Source organism: Vanessa atalanta, chromosome 1 (genome assembly GCF_905147765.1).
Source record: "Vanessa atalanta chromosome 1, ilVanAtal1.2, whole genome shotgun sequence".
Lineage (NCBI taxonomy): Eukaryota > Metazoa > Arthropoda > Insecta > Lepidoptera > Nymphalidae > Vanessa > Vanessa atalanta.
In genome coordinates this window covers 14953522-14969722 of record NC_061871.1, presented here as the reverse complement: position 1 = coordinate 14969722, position 16201 = coordinate 14953522, and the positions used below count along the sequence as shown (strand labels likewise).

At 39.3% G+C, this 16201-nt stretch overlaps 4 protein-coding genes across 4 annotated transcripts; 1 reads left to right on the top strand and 3 right to left on the bottom strand.

The window, feature by feature from the left end:
* Positions 1-433: 433 nt before the first annotated feature.
* Positions 434-3877, top strand: LOC125071805 (leucine carboxyl methyltransferase 1). Its single transcript, XM_047682232.1, has 3 exons — positions 434-834; positions 1446-1629; positions 1809-3877. Exons 1-3 carry the CDS (start codon positions 616-618, stop codon positions 2360-2362), a joined length of 957 nt encoding a protein of 318 aa, XP_047538188.1. The 5' UTR covers positions 434-615; the 3' UTR covers positions 2363-3877.
* A 12-nt stretch (positions 3878-3889) lies between these two features.
* Positions 3890-7581, bottom strand: LOC125071719 (integrator complex subunit 9). The gene is made up of 7 exons (XM_047682110.1): positions 7250-7581; positions 6987-7178; positions 5848-6050; positions 5469-5763; positions 4933-5403; positions 4757-4859; positions 3890-4654 (listed from the first exon to the last, which is right to left on the bottom strand). Exons 1-7 carry the CDS (start codon positions 7256-7258, stop codon positions 4017-4019), a joined length of 1911 nt encoding a protein of 636 aa, XP_047538066.1. The 5' UTR covers positions 7259-7581; the 3' UTR covers positions 3890-4016.
* A 3496-nt stretch (positions 7582-11077) lies between these two features.
* Positions 11078-12929, bottom strand: LOC125066707 (cytochrome b5-like). Its single transcript, XM_047674940.1, has one exon. The coding sequence runs from the start codon at positions 11754-11756 to the stop codon at positions 11295-11297; it is 462 nt and encodes a 153-aa protein (XP_047530896.1). The 5' UTR covers positions 11757-12929; the 3' UTR covers positions 11078-11294.
* A 1197-nt stretch (positions 12930-14126) lies between these two features.
* LOC125066716 (cytochrome b5-like) lies at positions 14127-15349 on the bottom strand. The gene has a single exon (XM_047674952.1). It carries the CDS (start codon positions 15245-15247, stop codon positions 14867-14869), a length of 381 nt encoding a protein of 126 aa, XP_047530908.1. The 5' UTR covers positions 15248-15349; the 3' UTR covers positions 14127-14866.
* Between the last annotated feature and the right edge of the window lie 852 nt (positions 15350-16201).

Sequence of the window (16201 nt, the reverse complement as noted above, 5' to 3'; positions counted from 1 at the left end):
TCTTTATGTTATCATTTTTGTATCAGTCTTAACTTTTGTATTTTAATATTATAAAAAGGTGTTTCTTAAATTATGTAAAAACTAAAATTTACGAGTGCCTAACAAAAGCGAACCCTCAGATTTCGAAGTTAAGGGGGAGGATTTATGTTGCGCAATACACAGTTTCTGCCAACTAAGGAATCTCTGGGAACCAGACCTTCCATGAGTTTCCAGTAAACTTGCTGATTCCTTCAAATTTAATATTGTATAATTTTTTTAAGTTTAATCATTCATTACATGATTGTCATCCAATTCTGCCGTCTTCATTCTAGAATTAAGTTTTAACATTATTATTAACATAAAAAAATTGTTTAATGTAAATAACGGACATATTTTTTACATAAATAACAAGAAATCATGAGTTGTCATCTGTCGTTGTTTGTTGTCATTGTCAATTAGAAAAAGTCAGATTATTGGAAATTTCTTGGCAAATAGAATGAAATATTTGTCTTTTGAAAATGAAGCACCTACAACATTGAAATAAATACTACAGTAATATATATTTATAAAATAAACCAAACGGCAATGTTAATGAATATATTCTTTCTTGTGTACTTGTGAAGTACCGGTGTCATCATGAATAACATAATATCGTGGACAGCTGAAGATGAGGCCATTATTGCTACAAACACTGATGCCACCGAGTGCAAACGGTGCGCAGTTGAGTTGGGATACTGGAAGGACGAATATATTTCGTATTTCGTCAAACATGTTGATCGAAAAGCACCTGAAATAAATCGCGGCTACTATGCCAGAGTTAAAGCTATGGAGATGTTTATACATCAGTTCTTAGAGGTAAGCCTATGTTAAAACTAAATCAGCTGAAGGAATCCGTTTCTATAATAAAATTCTGCAGACATTTTTAACTTTGCCTTTTCATAAATTCAATTAATTTCTCGAAAATACATTGGTATAGAAGGCATATTATTTGATACAAGATTATATCGATGATAAAAAAGCATGGAGTTAATGCTTGTTGACAGGCAGGCAGGATATATTACATACATATAAAATTGTTTTTTAACTAACATGACTGTATATTTAGATGTTGAAAAAGAGTAACTACTGAGTTTATTGCCGGTTCTTCTCGGTAGAATCTACATTCCGAACCGGTGGTAGCTTTACTTAATATAGTTTGTTAAATGACGATACAAAAGTGCTTGTAAAAGCCTACTTTTGAATAAAGTATATTTTGATTTGATTTGGTATTGTACATATATTTTTTAATATATCCGTTTCATATTTTCTGTTTTGTATGTAATAGACAGTTATTCAGTTTTGTACTTTTCTAATTCTAATTTAAACTCAATAATAATCAATTATTACTTAAAAATAACAAACATTGTTTGGAACTATATTTTATGTATTTATCATGACAAACAACTACATACTGTGTCTTTTTGCAGCGCTGTGGCACACAGTGTCAAATTATTAATCTTGGCTGTGGGTTTGACACTCTTTACTGGCGACTTAAAGACACTACTCAGGCAGTCAGTAACTTTATAGAATTGGATTTTCCATCTGTTACTAGTAAAAAATGCCACATAATTAAACGCAACAAGCAACTCCTTGAGAAGATATGCAAAGAGGGTATTTATTATATTATGTAATAGTTTTAATGTTCCACAACACTAGTTTTGCTTATGTTTTATACAATTTTTAAAGAAACTTTACTAAGATGTTGATAATAATACCTTGGTTATTATTGAATTATACTGTATTGAATATATAAACCATATATATATTTACTACCACGCATTGTTTCTTAGATGGTGAGGTGATCATTCGGTCTGGTGACTTGCATTCGGATGGATATCATCTCCTGGGTTGCGACTTACGTTGCCTAAATGAGGTGCGACGCAAGTTGGAAGCAGGTGGTGCTACGGGTGATGCACCAACCCTGCTGCTGGCCGAATGCGTATTGGTGTATTTGCGCCCAGATGCGGCATTGGCGCTGCTACAGCATCTCGCCTCTAGCTTCCCGCGTTGCGTTCTGCTTGTATATGAGCAGTGTAATTTGGGTGACAAATTCGGTGAGGTGATGGTCCGCAATCTGAGTGCGCGAGGTTGTGCACTAGCTGGTGAGAGACATTGCCGCGAACCGGCTGCGCAGGTCGAGCGGCTGCGCGGACTCGGCTTCGACGAGGCTCGCTCGTGGGACATGGAAACCGTGTGGCGCTCATTTCCGGAGGAGGACCGCGTGCGAGTCGAGTCGTTGGAGATGCTGGACGAGCGTGAGCTGCTGCAGCAACTCAATACGCACTACGCCCTGACGGTAGCCACGCGCGGCGACCTCTTCGCGGACCTTGACCTCAATTCTTAGGCCATTCGTGGGTGCGATGAGGCTGGTATAATTTTTCTGTTAGTATAACAAATTTGAATTTGTTTCATAAGATTTCTTTTCGAGTTTCTTATGCAGATAGAACTATTTATATTTTGCATTGTAATCAAACCTATTGTTGATTATTTTTCATGTAATAATGAATGTTTTGTGATCATTCTAAAATTCTATAAAAGCAAAGTTACATCTGCAACTGTCCCACTGCTGGTCTACGCCACTTCTTCGTTTGAGGAGAAGATTTGATTTCAGAGCTTATTCCATCACACTGCTCCAATGCATGTTGGTGGATACAAATGTGGTACAATTTAATTGAAATTTCACACATGCAGTGTCCTTACGATGTTTCCCTTCATTGCTGAGCATGAGATGAATTATAAATAGAATTGAGTGAGACATGGCAGTTCAGTGGCAGCCGGTTTGAACCAGCAATCATCTGTCGAGATTCACATTTGCTAACCACTGGGCCATCACAGCTTTTCAACAACAGCCATTTAAAAATATTGAAACATCCCTACTTTGTGTTAATATATTTTTCTCATGTCTTAAAAGTACCTTGTACCACACAAACATTTTCAAGGTTTATAAATCAAACAATACACGATGAGATGAGAGCTGTTGCAACAGGAGTTGGATTTATTATATGATGTTACAAATAAACAACTTCGGAATAGCTCCATTTCCGTTTTTATTTCAAAAGACTCTGGAGGACTATAGTATTTCATGTGTTTAATTGCATATTATCCTGTAAAGGCTCAAAATAAAATTTAGCCTGATTTGATCAGACTTGAATTTACTGAAATGCATATTGTATGTGTATGAACACAAAATTCATAAACAGAATGAATTCCATCACTCTGTTTACGAATTTTCTTGACTCATAAGATATATTACAAATTCTTTCAATTTATGTCAATGAGTAGTTTGCTTGCCCATAATTAAAATGTTGGCTCATCATCACTTATATAAGAGTTAAGTTCTTACTTATAACAAAATCAATTTTACAGATATGTTTTTAAATATTTAATTCTGTGATTAATTTTTTGTTTAAGTTTTTGTTAAATTTGGTCTTAAAATATTATGTAACCAAGTTTATAATTTTTTGTTATTACGAAAAGTATTTAGTAGTAGTAAGTTGCTAAAACTAATTCATATTGATGTAAGCCCCTCATTTACATTCTACACATAATTGGTAATAATAGTGCTGTTTTAAATGTGTGTCTATTGTAATATTTGCATCATGCAACAGCGAAGAAATAGCTTCCTGTACTGCCGACTCTAATAGAGCTCTTCCTATTGGCGGAAAGATTAGCACAGATATCATTCTGAGCATGTTGTATGAAGCATGTTCTCGCATAAAATAGTCTTGTAAATTTTTTAAATATGTAAGAGATGTCCTCTTAAGTAGTGTTCTCAACGGTCCATCTTTATATTTACTCACTTTTATTGATACCACTAAGTGTTAAATATTTATGAATACATTAATGCCATACATTAAAACGATCGTTTTATTCGGACTCGCATCTTTATTTTCATCTTTCGTATAACGAAACAAAAATAAATAAAAAATACAGAGAAAATGTTCGGGGGATCCGATACCGAGCCGAGCGTTCCCGTCGAATGGGATCGAGCCCGCGGCCTAGATGTGCGGCAGGCACGACGCGATGGCGCGGCGCAGCGCCTGGCGCACGTCGGCGCGGCCCTCGCAGAACACGTGCGTGGCGTGGCGCTCCACGTGCACCAGCGTGTCGTGGCGCGGCAGGTGCACGATGCAGCCGTCCGCGCTCGCCTCCACGCGCGCCTCCGTCACGCCCTCCCGCGTCAGCGCGCGCACCAGCGCCTCCACGTCCAGCGCGTTCCAGTGCAGGCGCGGCGCCGGGGCGGGCGCGGGGCCCGGCGGCGCCACCAGCTCCAGGCGCGCGTCGCGCACGCGCAGCGCGGCGCTCAGCGGCGCGGCGCGCAGGCCGGCGCGCAGCTCGCGCGGCGTGGCGCGGGCCGCCAGCGCGCCGCACAGCGTGGCGCGCGCGGCGCGGCGGCGCACGGACAGCGAGCGCGCGGCGCCGCGCCGCACGACCACGGTGGGCGCGTCGGCGCTGATGTGCGGCCGCGCGCCGCCGCCCGCGTACTGCTCGGGCAGCGCCAGCTCGCGCGGCCGCAGCTCGCGCACCAGCTTGTTGGCCTGCGAGTAGTTGAGCGACGTGTCGATGGGGCAGTGGAACGCTTTCATGCTCAGCGGCTGGAATGGCGCCAGGGCCTCCGCGTACGGGAAATCCGGCTCTGCGAGGAAGAAATTTATTCGTGCGTTAGACTGGCGAGTGGCGAGTTTCCTTCGATCGTTATGATGTCTGTGGAACCACATCGCGTATTTCGAACGCTTACCCGTAAAGATGATGGCGTGGGCCGGATTGTTGGCCCATAGCTCGACGAGATGTACCGCCGCACCGAAGCGTAGGCTCGGATGTCCGCAGAAGACCACGCACGGCTACGGATAAACGGTGTCGAGTCAGTGGCAGATCGCTGTCGAAGCCGACGAAGGAAGGGAAGATTAGACTCACCTGCCGAAAGTCCGCACTGAAGGCGTCGTCGTGTAACGAGCGTGCGTGCTTGAGTCTGCCGGCGCGGACGAGTGCCGCATGCGGGAAGGGCTCTTCGGGCAAGTACACACGCGCCTGCTTGCCCACCGACACCCACTCGGCCAGGATGTTGCTGTAGGCCAGCGATGAGTCCGCCACCGGAGACACCACGTAGAGCGGCACGTGCGCCAGGCCCGCACCCTCCAGGTGTGCGGAAAGACATTCGAGTAAGTCGTACAGCACGCCGCTCGGGTACACGGGGCACAGCACGGATCCGCCCGCACGCAGCGTCACCGTGGCGTGCACGCACAGGTCGCCCAGCATGTGGTCGGGGTTGTGCGCCGGCGTCTGCGTCAGCGCCGCCAGAACCAGAAGGTCTGCGCCGCGCAGGGCCGCCTGGTTGATGGGCCGCGGGTGCGTCGTCAGCGTGCTCGAGCCGCTCACGTAGGCCACCTGTACAGAGCAATATTTTAGCGGCGGGTTGCGAATGCTCGGGTGGAGAAGGGAAGCGCTGTTACCTTCTCGTGCGCAGACCGCAGTACCCAGTTGGCGGAGCCGAGACAAAAACCGGAGCTCACGGCGGTGGCGTCAAGTGCACCATAAATATCGACGCGTTCGTCGTAGCCCACGACGCGCACGCGTGACAGCGCGCGCGCCAGAGCGGCGGGGCTGAAGAGGCGTCGCCATGCACGCGGGCGGGCCGCTAGAGCCAACGGCGGAGGGAGCAAGTGCACTAGTTCCTTCCACCGCTTGGCGGCACCGCTGCTGCTACCGCACGACGATACCCACTCTGACAGTTCCTCTAAATAAAACCTAAAATTTATACGCATTCTTTTTAAACATACTCTACTAAACAACTGTAGAGAGATTGACACATAGTTCTCTCATATTCCTGACCTTCCTATCTGTAGAGTAGGTTCGGTGGCATACACTTGACCCTTAAATCCAGTTTCTTCGGTGATAAAAGGTAATGCCATCATGCATGTGTAGTTTGAGATGAGGATGACATCCAGCTGGGAGAAGTCCACGACTTTGTCCAGAGGTGGACAAAACTCAGGTATACTGTCTACGAATACTCTCCCACAGCATTCTTTTAATTCCTACAAAGCATAAAAAGACATGATTGTGAACAATGCCATAACCAACTGAAATGACTGTATAGTGCAAATACATTATTTAAACATTAATGACTTATAAAAATAAATAATTCATTGTCTACATATATGATTTATGACTATCAGAATAGTGCTACCCATTCTAACAATTAATTATTTTATGAGAGTATGATATTTTTATTTTATATTAAATGATATTTTGTAATATGTAATGCATTTTTGCTTGCAAATGTGTCTTATAAAGCTTTCCCTTTTTCTAGTGCTATTGCTGCCTTTGGGGTTTTGAGTGCCATGTTACAAATGTATGTTCTGAATTATCTTAGACCCTAGATTATTAAATTCTCCTTCCATTTATAAATGTTTAAAATTATTAAAAGATGAATTTAAATGTTTGGTATTTCTTACATTATAATTACTAATGAATAATTAATTAAATTGTGATTCAACAGGGAAATGCTGCTAGCATTCTTGCCACCATTCAACACGGTCAAGATTTATACAGTAACTATTTTTAATTCATATTTCTATATATTTAAGCAATTAATGTTATCAATTCTTATGTTAATAAATTTAGTAAAAGAAATTGTATTATAATAATACATAATAGATTATAATTTATATAAGGGTTCATATGTGGTATTTATCCTTGAATTTGTTAATATTTAATAATTTAGGCTCTAAGACAGTTTAGAATATACATTTGCAACATGGCAATCAAAACCCCAGAGGCTGCAATCTGTGTCTCAGGGAATCTTACTTCTTTAAAGGATGAATGCCGAAGTACACCATTTTACATATCAGTATCCTTTTGAACAAGCCACTTCTGACTCTTTATGTAGGAATGGTTGATGGATATAACCAAAAGTATTATATGTATATTTTAGAGGTACACTTTAATTTATTACAGTAAAAAACATTTACCCCTTCAAGTAATGGATCATTGACATGTGGTGGTGTGTAGTTTGGCAGAGATGCCAGTCTGGTGCTGGGCACTGGTGGGAGAGGCAGGAAGTTCAGAACAGAGTGTGCCGAGAGTCCACAGTCCAGCATTATTAGCAGCTCTTTGAATGATAGCACAAAGCATGGCTTGGACGCATCACTGCTTAAACAATACTGAAAATATACAATGATTAAGTAGACTTTTTAACACCACAAAAGCATATTGTCACTCGAAATAGACTTACCAGTTTCATTTTCTTTAATTTTATTTAGACCGATTAAGCAGTGAACTTATATTTGGATGTGCATTTAAGAGGTAAAATTGTTTATTCCATACTACTTTTGTTTACTGTTTATGTATGCCAATAGCATACGCAAATTAATCTTTTGAACGTTTTGCTAGCTAGCTAAAAATGGTTTCAGAATGGCCAATGTATCATTTTACATAGTTATTATAAATTTATTTATGAGTATAAAATCAGTAAAATGATATCTCAGTTTACTGTTTTGGATTTGGGAAACCGAAATCTTGAAGCTGTTTGACAGTGACATTGATATTGACAAGTTACAGTTTGCACGAACACTATCGACAAAATCAGAAGTTACCATGTGTTATTTTATTTAATATTTTACGATTTTTAATAAAATTAATACGTAATTTAAATATCTGTGGCCGAGTACAAGTTGAGCCCATCCCATAATTTTATTTCTGTCCCCACAGTCCCCGGTAATACTTCAATGAAAATGTGACAACATCTACTGTCAAAGATTACGCATATTACGTCGTTATATACCTATTTATGTGTATATTGTCAAGTGCTGTGCATTTTCTTGTCCAATATGGTGGACGTAGTGAGTTGAACAGCTGCAGTCCTCATAACGCTATTGAAATGTCAAAAGTTAACCAATAACCAAGAAAATCTAACGACATTGGGAACAGTGGTTTAATTTCGTTTCTTCATGAAAAAATATATGAAGTTTCTGAAAATGAATAACATATCTTATTTTTAAGCTTGAAAGGTCACAGTCTGTCACAGGGTGATTGGTTGGTTTGACATAAATAATCTAGTCTTAAATACAAAAAAGAAAGAAGACTAAATCTATATCTAAAATGTTATTTTCGCTGCTAAATGTCAAGCAAAATTTTTCCGTGGTTATTTTGAACAATGAAAGACTTGAGTCGACGGTCTTTCCGGGGATTACCTATGACTCCAATCTTTAGTGGAACAACCATTTGTATTTCCTAGCAAGAAAACTTAAGTAGTGCCATGTATACAATCAAAACAATTCGAAAACTGACTGAAATATTCCATGAAAGAAATTAAAACAAAATTGTAACCCTGATTTCCGCTTGTGTACGGTACGGTAAAGAACTTTTTTGGGTAATGGTATAATAAGTTACCGGTTAATATAATCAATTTACCAATTAACAAGTTTAAAAAGTTTATTAAGTCTAAATAAATCAATAAACCTTATTGGTCATTAAAATAAATCTTTTTGGAAAAAACGCTTGCATTTAGGCTCAGTTTCAATCACAATAATTGTGAACACTAGCATCTGGTTATTTAAAAAAAAGCAAATATGCCTGATTCTTGCCGTTTCTTCACTATGTCTGCTAAACAATGGTAGAGTTAAAATTAGACCAAACCTAGTCGTATGTGTGTATAGTGTGTGTAAGTGTAAATGAGTATGTGTTACACACATACTCAAATTTTTTTATGAGCTAAAAAACTCTCTTTAATAAACTTTCTATTTCATTGCAGCTGAAGTCTAGTATGTCTAGTGAGCCGAGATGGCCCAGTGGTTAGAACGCGTGCATCTTAACCGATGATTTCGGGTTCAAACCCAGGCAGGCACCACTGAAATTTCATGTGCTTAATTTGTGTTTATAATTCATCTCGTGCTCGGCGGTGAAGGAAACCATCGTGAGGAAACCTGCATGTGTCTAATTTCAACGAAATTCTGCCACATGTGTATTCCGCCAACCCGCATTGGAGCAGCGTGGTGGAATATGCTCCAAACCTTCTCCTCAAAGGGAGAGGAGGCCTTTATCCCAGCAGTGGGATATTTACGGGCTGCTAATGCTAAAAAAAAAAAAATGAAGTCTAGTAATTAAATTGTCAATATTTTTTACAGTTATTGTAATTTAACGGGTAGAAATTTAATAACTTGTTTAATTTGTAGTACATGTTCGCAAATAGAATTGTAAATTGTCTATTTACAATATAGCAAATTTACTTTTTGTTTTCAAAATTACCCTTACCTTTATCTTATTACTTAATTTATAACAAAAACGCCTGCCTGACGCTATCCTTGTAAATAAAATGTTTCGTAGCTCGGTTAGTTCCCCGCCACCATATCTGACTTTTGTCAGCCACGCTGTTGTCAATCTAAGTAAGCTCTTGCAACAACCCCGGATTTATTTAGGTAGAACTATTCTACTTTGCCGGAACTACAAAGTTTAAAAACTTACCTAGGCGTCGAAAAATTATCTTAGTGAAATGTTATGAAATATTTGCCCTCGAATCGCTGCTATATTATCGATAATTTTATCAGATAAACCGTTCGAAATTATATTTATCAGCAAGTAATTGGAGGATGTTGATTATACTAATTTGTCAGTGATTTAAATGAAATTTCAAGTTATATAAATAGGGAATCCAATGGGACACGTACGTCATTTATAAATAAGTTTTGTATTGTAAAGAATACTTACGGTATATAAGTACTCTGGGATCATCTTATAAAATCGAATAAAATTAAAAATCCCCGATTAAAAGTTGTAGACTCTATTCAGTCAAGTAACGGAAGCAAGTTTATGTTTGTTACTTGTACTAATGTTATAAGTTTGTACCACGTTTTCTTTATATTTGGAATATGTTTAACTAGTAGGTAAATAAAAGTAGCCAACTGTCTGTAAGAATATCGAAAGATCTGTGCATATATAGTATCTATATAATTTGCATGCATAGATATATAGTAAAATGATGATTCAAAAGTGCTTTTATTAACCTACTTAATAATATTTTGATTTTGATTTATAAATTGACAATACGCGAGAAGAATATGACAGGCGTTTATATAGTAATAATATGTATAAACAGTTTTGCAAGATATGCGAGACAAAAAACTCAGTACGATAACAATATCGAACTGCACATAAAAAACTTAAATGTAAATCAGGATATACCTACTGGCAGGTCAAGGTAATCATGTGTTAGAGACTAGCCCTAGCCTCCAATACGGTGTTACGTCATATGATGTCATAATTAATTATATCACATTATTATAATCGAAGCTTATTTTTCATTATTATGAACTTGTATAATTATTGTTAAACTTTAATTAATACTATTATATTTGGCACACTATTTAAGCCTGGCACAAATATATATACATACTTATTTTTTTAAAATGATTGAACTGTCATAAAGAAAACAATTGGATGATTGTGAGGGATTGTAAAGAAATACATATGGAGAGATTGGAGCATTATTGTAAAACATAATTTTATTTTGCCCGAACTACTGAAATTACACTCATTTACATGTCATTGTAATATCATTACATCAATTTGTTGCCTAAGACCATTCTAAACTCACCTAAAAAAACCTAATCAAAATCAGGGTATCCTGTTAGGAGTTTCGATGCCACAGGCAGACATATACGCTTTTACATCGAGGGTTAAAAATTAAAGAATATGTATCAAAAATTTACAGTCAAAATTGATGCCCTGTAGTGACTCTAGCTGTTCGGTTATAAATTGCGCAAATATTATTGGTGCATGAAGTTAGCTATGAACGTGTGGATATTATTTTAAATTTTACCTAATAACTCGTTGGTAATAGTCAATGAAATGCTTGTATGTTACGACACTTCGTGCGGTAAATAGCGTGGATAATCGTGTAACGATACCAGCCCGAATCGGGAACTCACCTGACGGTTTTGTAGAATGAGTGCTCGGTGAATGCATTTGAACAACTATATAATAAGAAAAATACTTACAACTATGGCCTTGATCTCACCGAGTAGTTAAGTTTGTATATACATACAATATTAACAAAAACCAAATTAAAGTATTATTTTAGTCCTTTATTTTATTATACAACACGATATCAAAAAATAGTCGTATAGAATTCAAAGTGAATTAAAATAAATTAGTTCTAAATAAAAAATATCGCAACACGTATTAACTAAGTATTTTTGCATCACTCACTTGTAACAACATTTGACATCGAGTACAGTTTTAGTGAGAAGGAAATTGTCTTTATAGTATACAGTAATTGGACTCTACCCGAATATATATTTGTACAGCAGCGTCATCAGCAAACCCAGCACAACGGGAAACTTCCACGAGTTGAGGAAGCTGTCGTTCGCGGACTCGCCTGTTCGCTCAGAGTCGACCCAGGCCGCTTTTGCTTTTTGGTATGTCATCTTATCTTCGTCAATCACCTCGCCGATGTGGTACTTCTTCATTATGTCGTTGGCATCACTGCTGTGACCGATGTCAATGAAGTCCGTGCTCGCATCCTTGCCGATGACGTCGAGTAGCACCTCATGGCCACCAGGGTGATCGTCGAGGAACTTCGTCACATCGTACACCTGGTTATGGATTATAAACATAACCTGTTGCTTAGTACTTCGTTCGGCGACTTCTTTGCGCGAGAAGCGTTTTAATTCCTCCATGTTGCATGCGTTGCAGTCAGCTGGCGTGTTGCGGAACCGGCGAGCTACTGTTGTCTGCACTAACATCGCGTCCCCACTCTACATTTAGATACTGTTGTGTTATCTTTATTTCTTGTGTGGCGATCGACTCGTCACCGTGACTCAGCGGACAGTATTAGTTTTAAGTAATGAGATAAGAGTATTGTATTGTAGGTACAGCTGCCACCATAATGTTAACGTATAGCACCACATCATATGCAATTCTTTAGGCCTCGCCTGACTCTGATTGCCTCTGGATATGAACAACGCCGTAAAGGCCAACGCTAACGTAACACCTCGGGGCGGTGGTCCGTTCGTATTACATCAACATATTTTTCGCTAGACTTTCCCTACGAAATCTTTAATGTGAAATATTCATTACCTTTATTTTAATAAACTACACTAAGACGAAACAACAGATCAAATCAAATCAATCAACAACAAGTAAACATTTGTGTTGACGAGGAGCTGTCATGTATGATTTTGAAGAATAAGCTTGTATAATGGTACAAATTAAATTGTAAGCTAGCATTGAGCTAGGTCAAGATAAATATTCAATGAGAATGAAGGTTAAGATATCTTTTAAATAGAAAAATATCGTAACCACGATGATTAATATCGAGGACCAGGCTAAGGCGCTCTGCAAAGGAGATACTGTGTACCTAGTGCAGAAGTGTGAGAGCAAACACACGCGCACTTTCTATTACTTCATAATAAAATAAAATAATACGATGGACGGCCAGTCAACGTGACCAATGAAATTATATGCAGGAGCGGTTGGATTGGCGTTTACTGCTTCCTTCCACGAAACGTGCGTTTGGGTCTGATATTATAAGCAAAACAGTACTGCGCCCCGCTATCTGACAGCTGACACATCTTTCCCTCTTCCTTTAAGTCGATTTTGGAAAAGAAGGCGATTAACAATTTATCCAATATATCATAGAATTCGCGTTTATGTATTATAAAACTATATGAGTAACAAATTTCGTAATGTTGTATTTGAAGACATAAAAAATTTACTATAACACAAACACATGTGTTAAAATAGCTCCGTCTTAAGCACAATAACCGCTTGAGCACAAACAGGGTAAGGCGATCTGCTTAAAAAATTAAGAGACTTACTGGGGCATCTCACCTATAGACTTGTCCATCATCGCCGAGGCGCACCAAACTATATTCGACCTGATATTCGTTGTACCCTCTATTACCGTGGATCGAGACGGGCCTTTTTTTTTTTGTTTAACGAGGAGGAAATGCATTTACGCATGCCGCCCGGTCGGGGGACCGGGACGGGTATGTGGGACTCAACCGGGAACTAATGCCCCGTGCCAGGGCACGCTAGTGCTAATGCCCTGTCCTACCCACTAAAACCATCCTCGGGTTTCCACCATGCCGCCGAGTGGTGAGGCCACGGGATCGCCAAGGGCATGCAACCGCGACCCCACCAGCGGCAGCCGCCCTAAGGCGGCTGAATATTCATGGAAAGCGCGCCTAGTGCGCGCCTTCCCCCTCATCCTCCACGTAAGAATGTAGCGAACTCCCCCGAGTTCGCCACTGGAGGCTGGGCGTCAACGAAGCTGACGCCCTGCGGCGGATAAGATGGTAGGCTCCGCCGCTGACCGCCGGTGTAGAACACCTGGGAGGCTCGAGTAGCGAGCCCTCCCACTCCCTCCTAGCCAACGAGGCCACTGACATGGTCCGCCCTGACGCCGATCAGGGACGTACCAGGAGCAGCCCCGCGGCATCCCTCCCGCCAGTCTTAGCCGTGGCCGACGAGCAAGCTCAAGCCGGCCCCGTTGCCCAGGGTACACCACGAGGAGGTGACTGACATGTATCCCGGATCGAGACGGGCCTGCTTGTGTTTATAATTTTATATTATAACAATTACATCACACACAACAGAGAACTGTTCAGAGAATTCAAGTCAAATATTTATTTTTACTCGTATGAAGTCAGTCAACTATAATAATAAAATTATAATGCGGTCGCGACGGCGCAGCGAGCGACCTTGTTTATGCACGTTTCATAAGTCGCCGTGTGGCGTTCTCGTCCCAAATACCCCACAAGCCAGCGAAGATTACTTACCTACTGCTTCACCTTTTACATACGTGCTCATTATAAACTAGTATCGATTCTGATGTTCAGTAAAAGGCTTAATGAGCAACACATACTAGAAAATAATGTGTGATAATTCATAATATAGGAAATACTGTTAAAACTAAAATAATAAAAGTATAATTAATATTTAAACTAGATAAAAAATACATTATTTATTACTTGTTTCTTGTGAAACTCGCTACAGTGGTTGTCATTTAAGAGAATTCATAAATATCTTCACTCCAATTTACATAATAACATAATAATCTTTTTTTTTAATTATGATTTCGTGGGTAATTTATTTAAATAATTACGAAAATGTATTTTTTCATTATTTCTTATTCATTACGCTCTACCTTATATACATTCTTTATATACATGTAAAACGTTGATTATCGTATAAATAATTGCAATTAAAAACTATTCCATAAACCTAATACCTCGTTAACACCGACGCATTTTTGTTTTAAGTACAATATATATCAAGTCAAACATTAAAAAATGGCAGACGTGATACGTACGTAAGTACGAACATACGAACGACATTAAAACATTGTAACAAAATAAAATGTAAACTATGTACAAAAGTCAAGAAATACACTTATTTTTTGTCTTTTTTTAATCGTGGTATAAGTATTTTTTTAGACGGAACAAATCTGCCTTGATAACAATCTTCGTAAATGCAAAACTTGATGTTCTATTATGAAGCAGAAATCCACATTCCATAACAATGATATAGTTTCTATGTATCTAATCACATTTATTCATGGAATTTTGTATAATTATGAGTAATTTTCAATATAAATTTAGTTAAGATAAATACATTGATACACTGTATTGCTAAATCATGATTTTCTATGACGGAGAATGACTTGCAACTGCGCAGAGAATTTGATATAATCATTTTTTTTTTTGTATTTTAATTTAATATTTTTGAGTATTTACGCGTTTGTAAGTTCACCTTGATTGCCTTCCACGACGAACTCATTGGAACCTTTCCTACATTCTGTGCTACACCCGACACCTTAAACCAATTAAAAGTTATTCGTTTCGTTTTCAACTTAGAATAAGTAGATATAAGCGACGATGGCCACAGCGGCGAATGCGAGCGGGGGTAACCACACGTTCAGAAGACCTTCAAGTGTAAGTTCATCTCGTCCCTGTGTCGTTTCCGTTTCCTGGCAAATGATCTCCCACTGCTCCTCCTTCACCACTTCGCCGATCTTGAACTCACTTCGCCAGAGCTTGGCGTCCTCGCTGTGACCGACGTCGCGGAAGCATCGCGAAGCGTCTTTGCCGGCGTTGTCGAGTAGCACCTCCACTCCACCCGGGTGGTCCTCGAGGAACCGCGTCACATCGTAGACGACGTTATCGATGATGATGGCCGCATTATCTTTGTGGTTGCGCTCCTCGATCTCCTTGCGTGTAAATAATCGCGTCATAGTAACATGCGCACACTTCGCTACGTTCACCGTGACTGTTCGTTGGACTCGCCGGACGTATTAAGTGCCGAGCGTCGCTCCACGTGCCGAGACTACTCGTTCTGGCCTGTCTTCGACCGACATTGAGTTACTTCCACGGCTACGTAAGTAATCTATGATACCGGAACTGCTGACCTCAGTAACTTACGCAATTAAGTTGTGACTTCGATTTGAAATTCGTTAGTTTTTCGTATTTTTTATGTTACGAACTTGTTTGCGTGTGTTTTTAATGATTTTAATAAAAAAGCTATCAATTATTCAACGATTATTAGTTTTTTTGATGGATAAGTATCCACCAAGTTAGGTTTGAAATTCATGTATTTCATATACAATCGTTACTTTTACTGCAATTTTTCTCTTCGCTAAAGTGCATATGTGGAATATTAGATTAACTTTAAATGAGTATCGACTTGCAAGCACATTTGAATTGTCAATTTACAAGATTTTCATAGAAAATATAAATCCACCTACTATTCCAAATCTAGATTCCACGGAGTAAAACGCCAAGAAATCAAGTAACTCAGATTATAAATTATTTTCATTTTTGATACCATCATACCATTTGATACCATCAGAAAGTTACCTAGGTCCTTATAGGCTAACTTATAGCAGAAGTATCATGTTTAAAGTCATTGGAATGATCTCCATGAATTGGTTATAAGTATATACATGTATATAAAGAATTTTACTTTTACTTTTAGGTGACTACTTTTTATAGTGGAAATATAATGAAAGTGCGTCCGGACAGATCATCGAGTCTATTAGGATGAAATTATACTAACAAGCTGTTTATACTTTTGTTGGCGACGGGAGTTACGCAAGATAGCTGCCGAGGAACTTCGTCCATTAATTATGACTTAGCATCCAATAAGACGAAACACAGCGAGTCGAAAAACAATAATAAATGATTTAAAT

Bases quoted from the DNA above. Each gene is read 5' to 3' on its own strand.
- LOC125071805 (XM_047682232.1), top strand. From the start codon at position 616: ATGAATAACATAATATCGTGGACAGCTGAAGATGAGGCCATTATTGCT. The intron at 835-1,445 runs GTAAGCCTATGT...GTCTTTTTGCAG, and splicing joins TTATACATCAGTTCTTAGAG to CGCTGTGGCACACAGTGTCA. The intron at 1,630-1,808 runs GTATTTATTATA...ATTGTTTCTTAG, and splicing joins TGAGAAGATATGCAAAGAGG to ATGGTGAGGTGATCATTCGG.
- LOC125071719 (XM_047682110.1), bottom strand. The intron at 5,764-5,847 runs GTCAGGAATATG...TATAAATTTTAG, and splicing joins CCTACTCTACAGATAGGAAG to GTTTTATTTAGAGGAACTGT. The intron at 4,860-4,932 runs GTGAGTCTAATC...GTTTATCCGTAG, and splicing joins TCAGTGCGGACTTTCGGCAG to CCGTGCGTGGTCTTCTGCGG.
- LOC125066707 (XM_047674940.1), bottom strand. From the start codon at position 11,756: ATGTTAGTGCAGACAACAGTAGCTCGCCGGTTCCGCAACACGCCAGCT.
- LOC125066716 (XM_047674952.1), bottom strand. From the start codon at position 15,247: ATGACGCGATTATTTACACGCAAGGAGATCGAGGAGCGCAACCACAAA.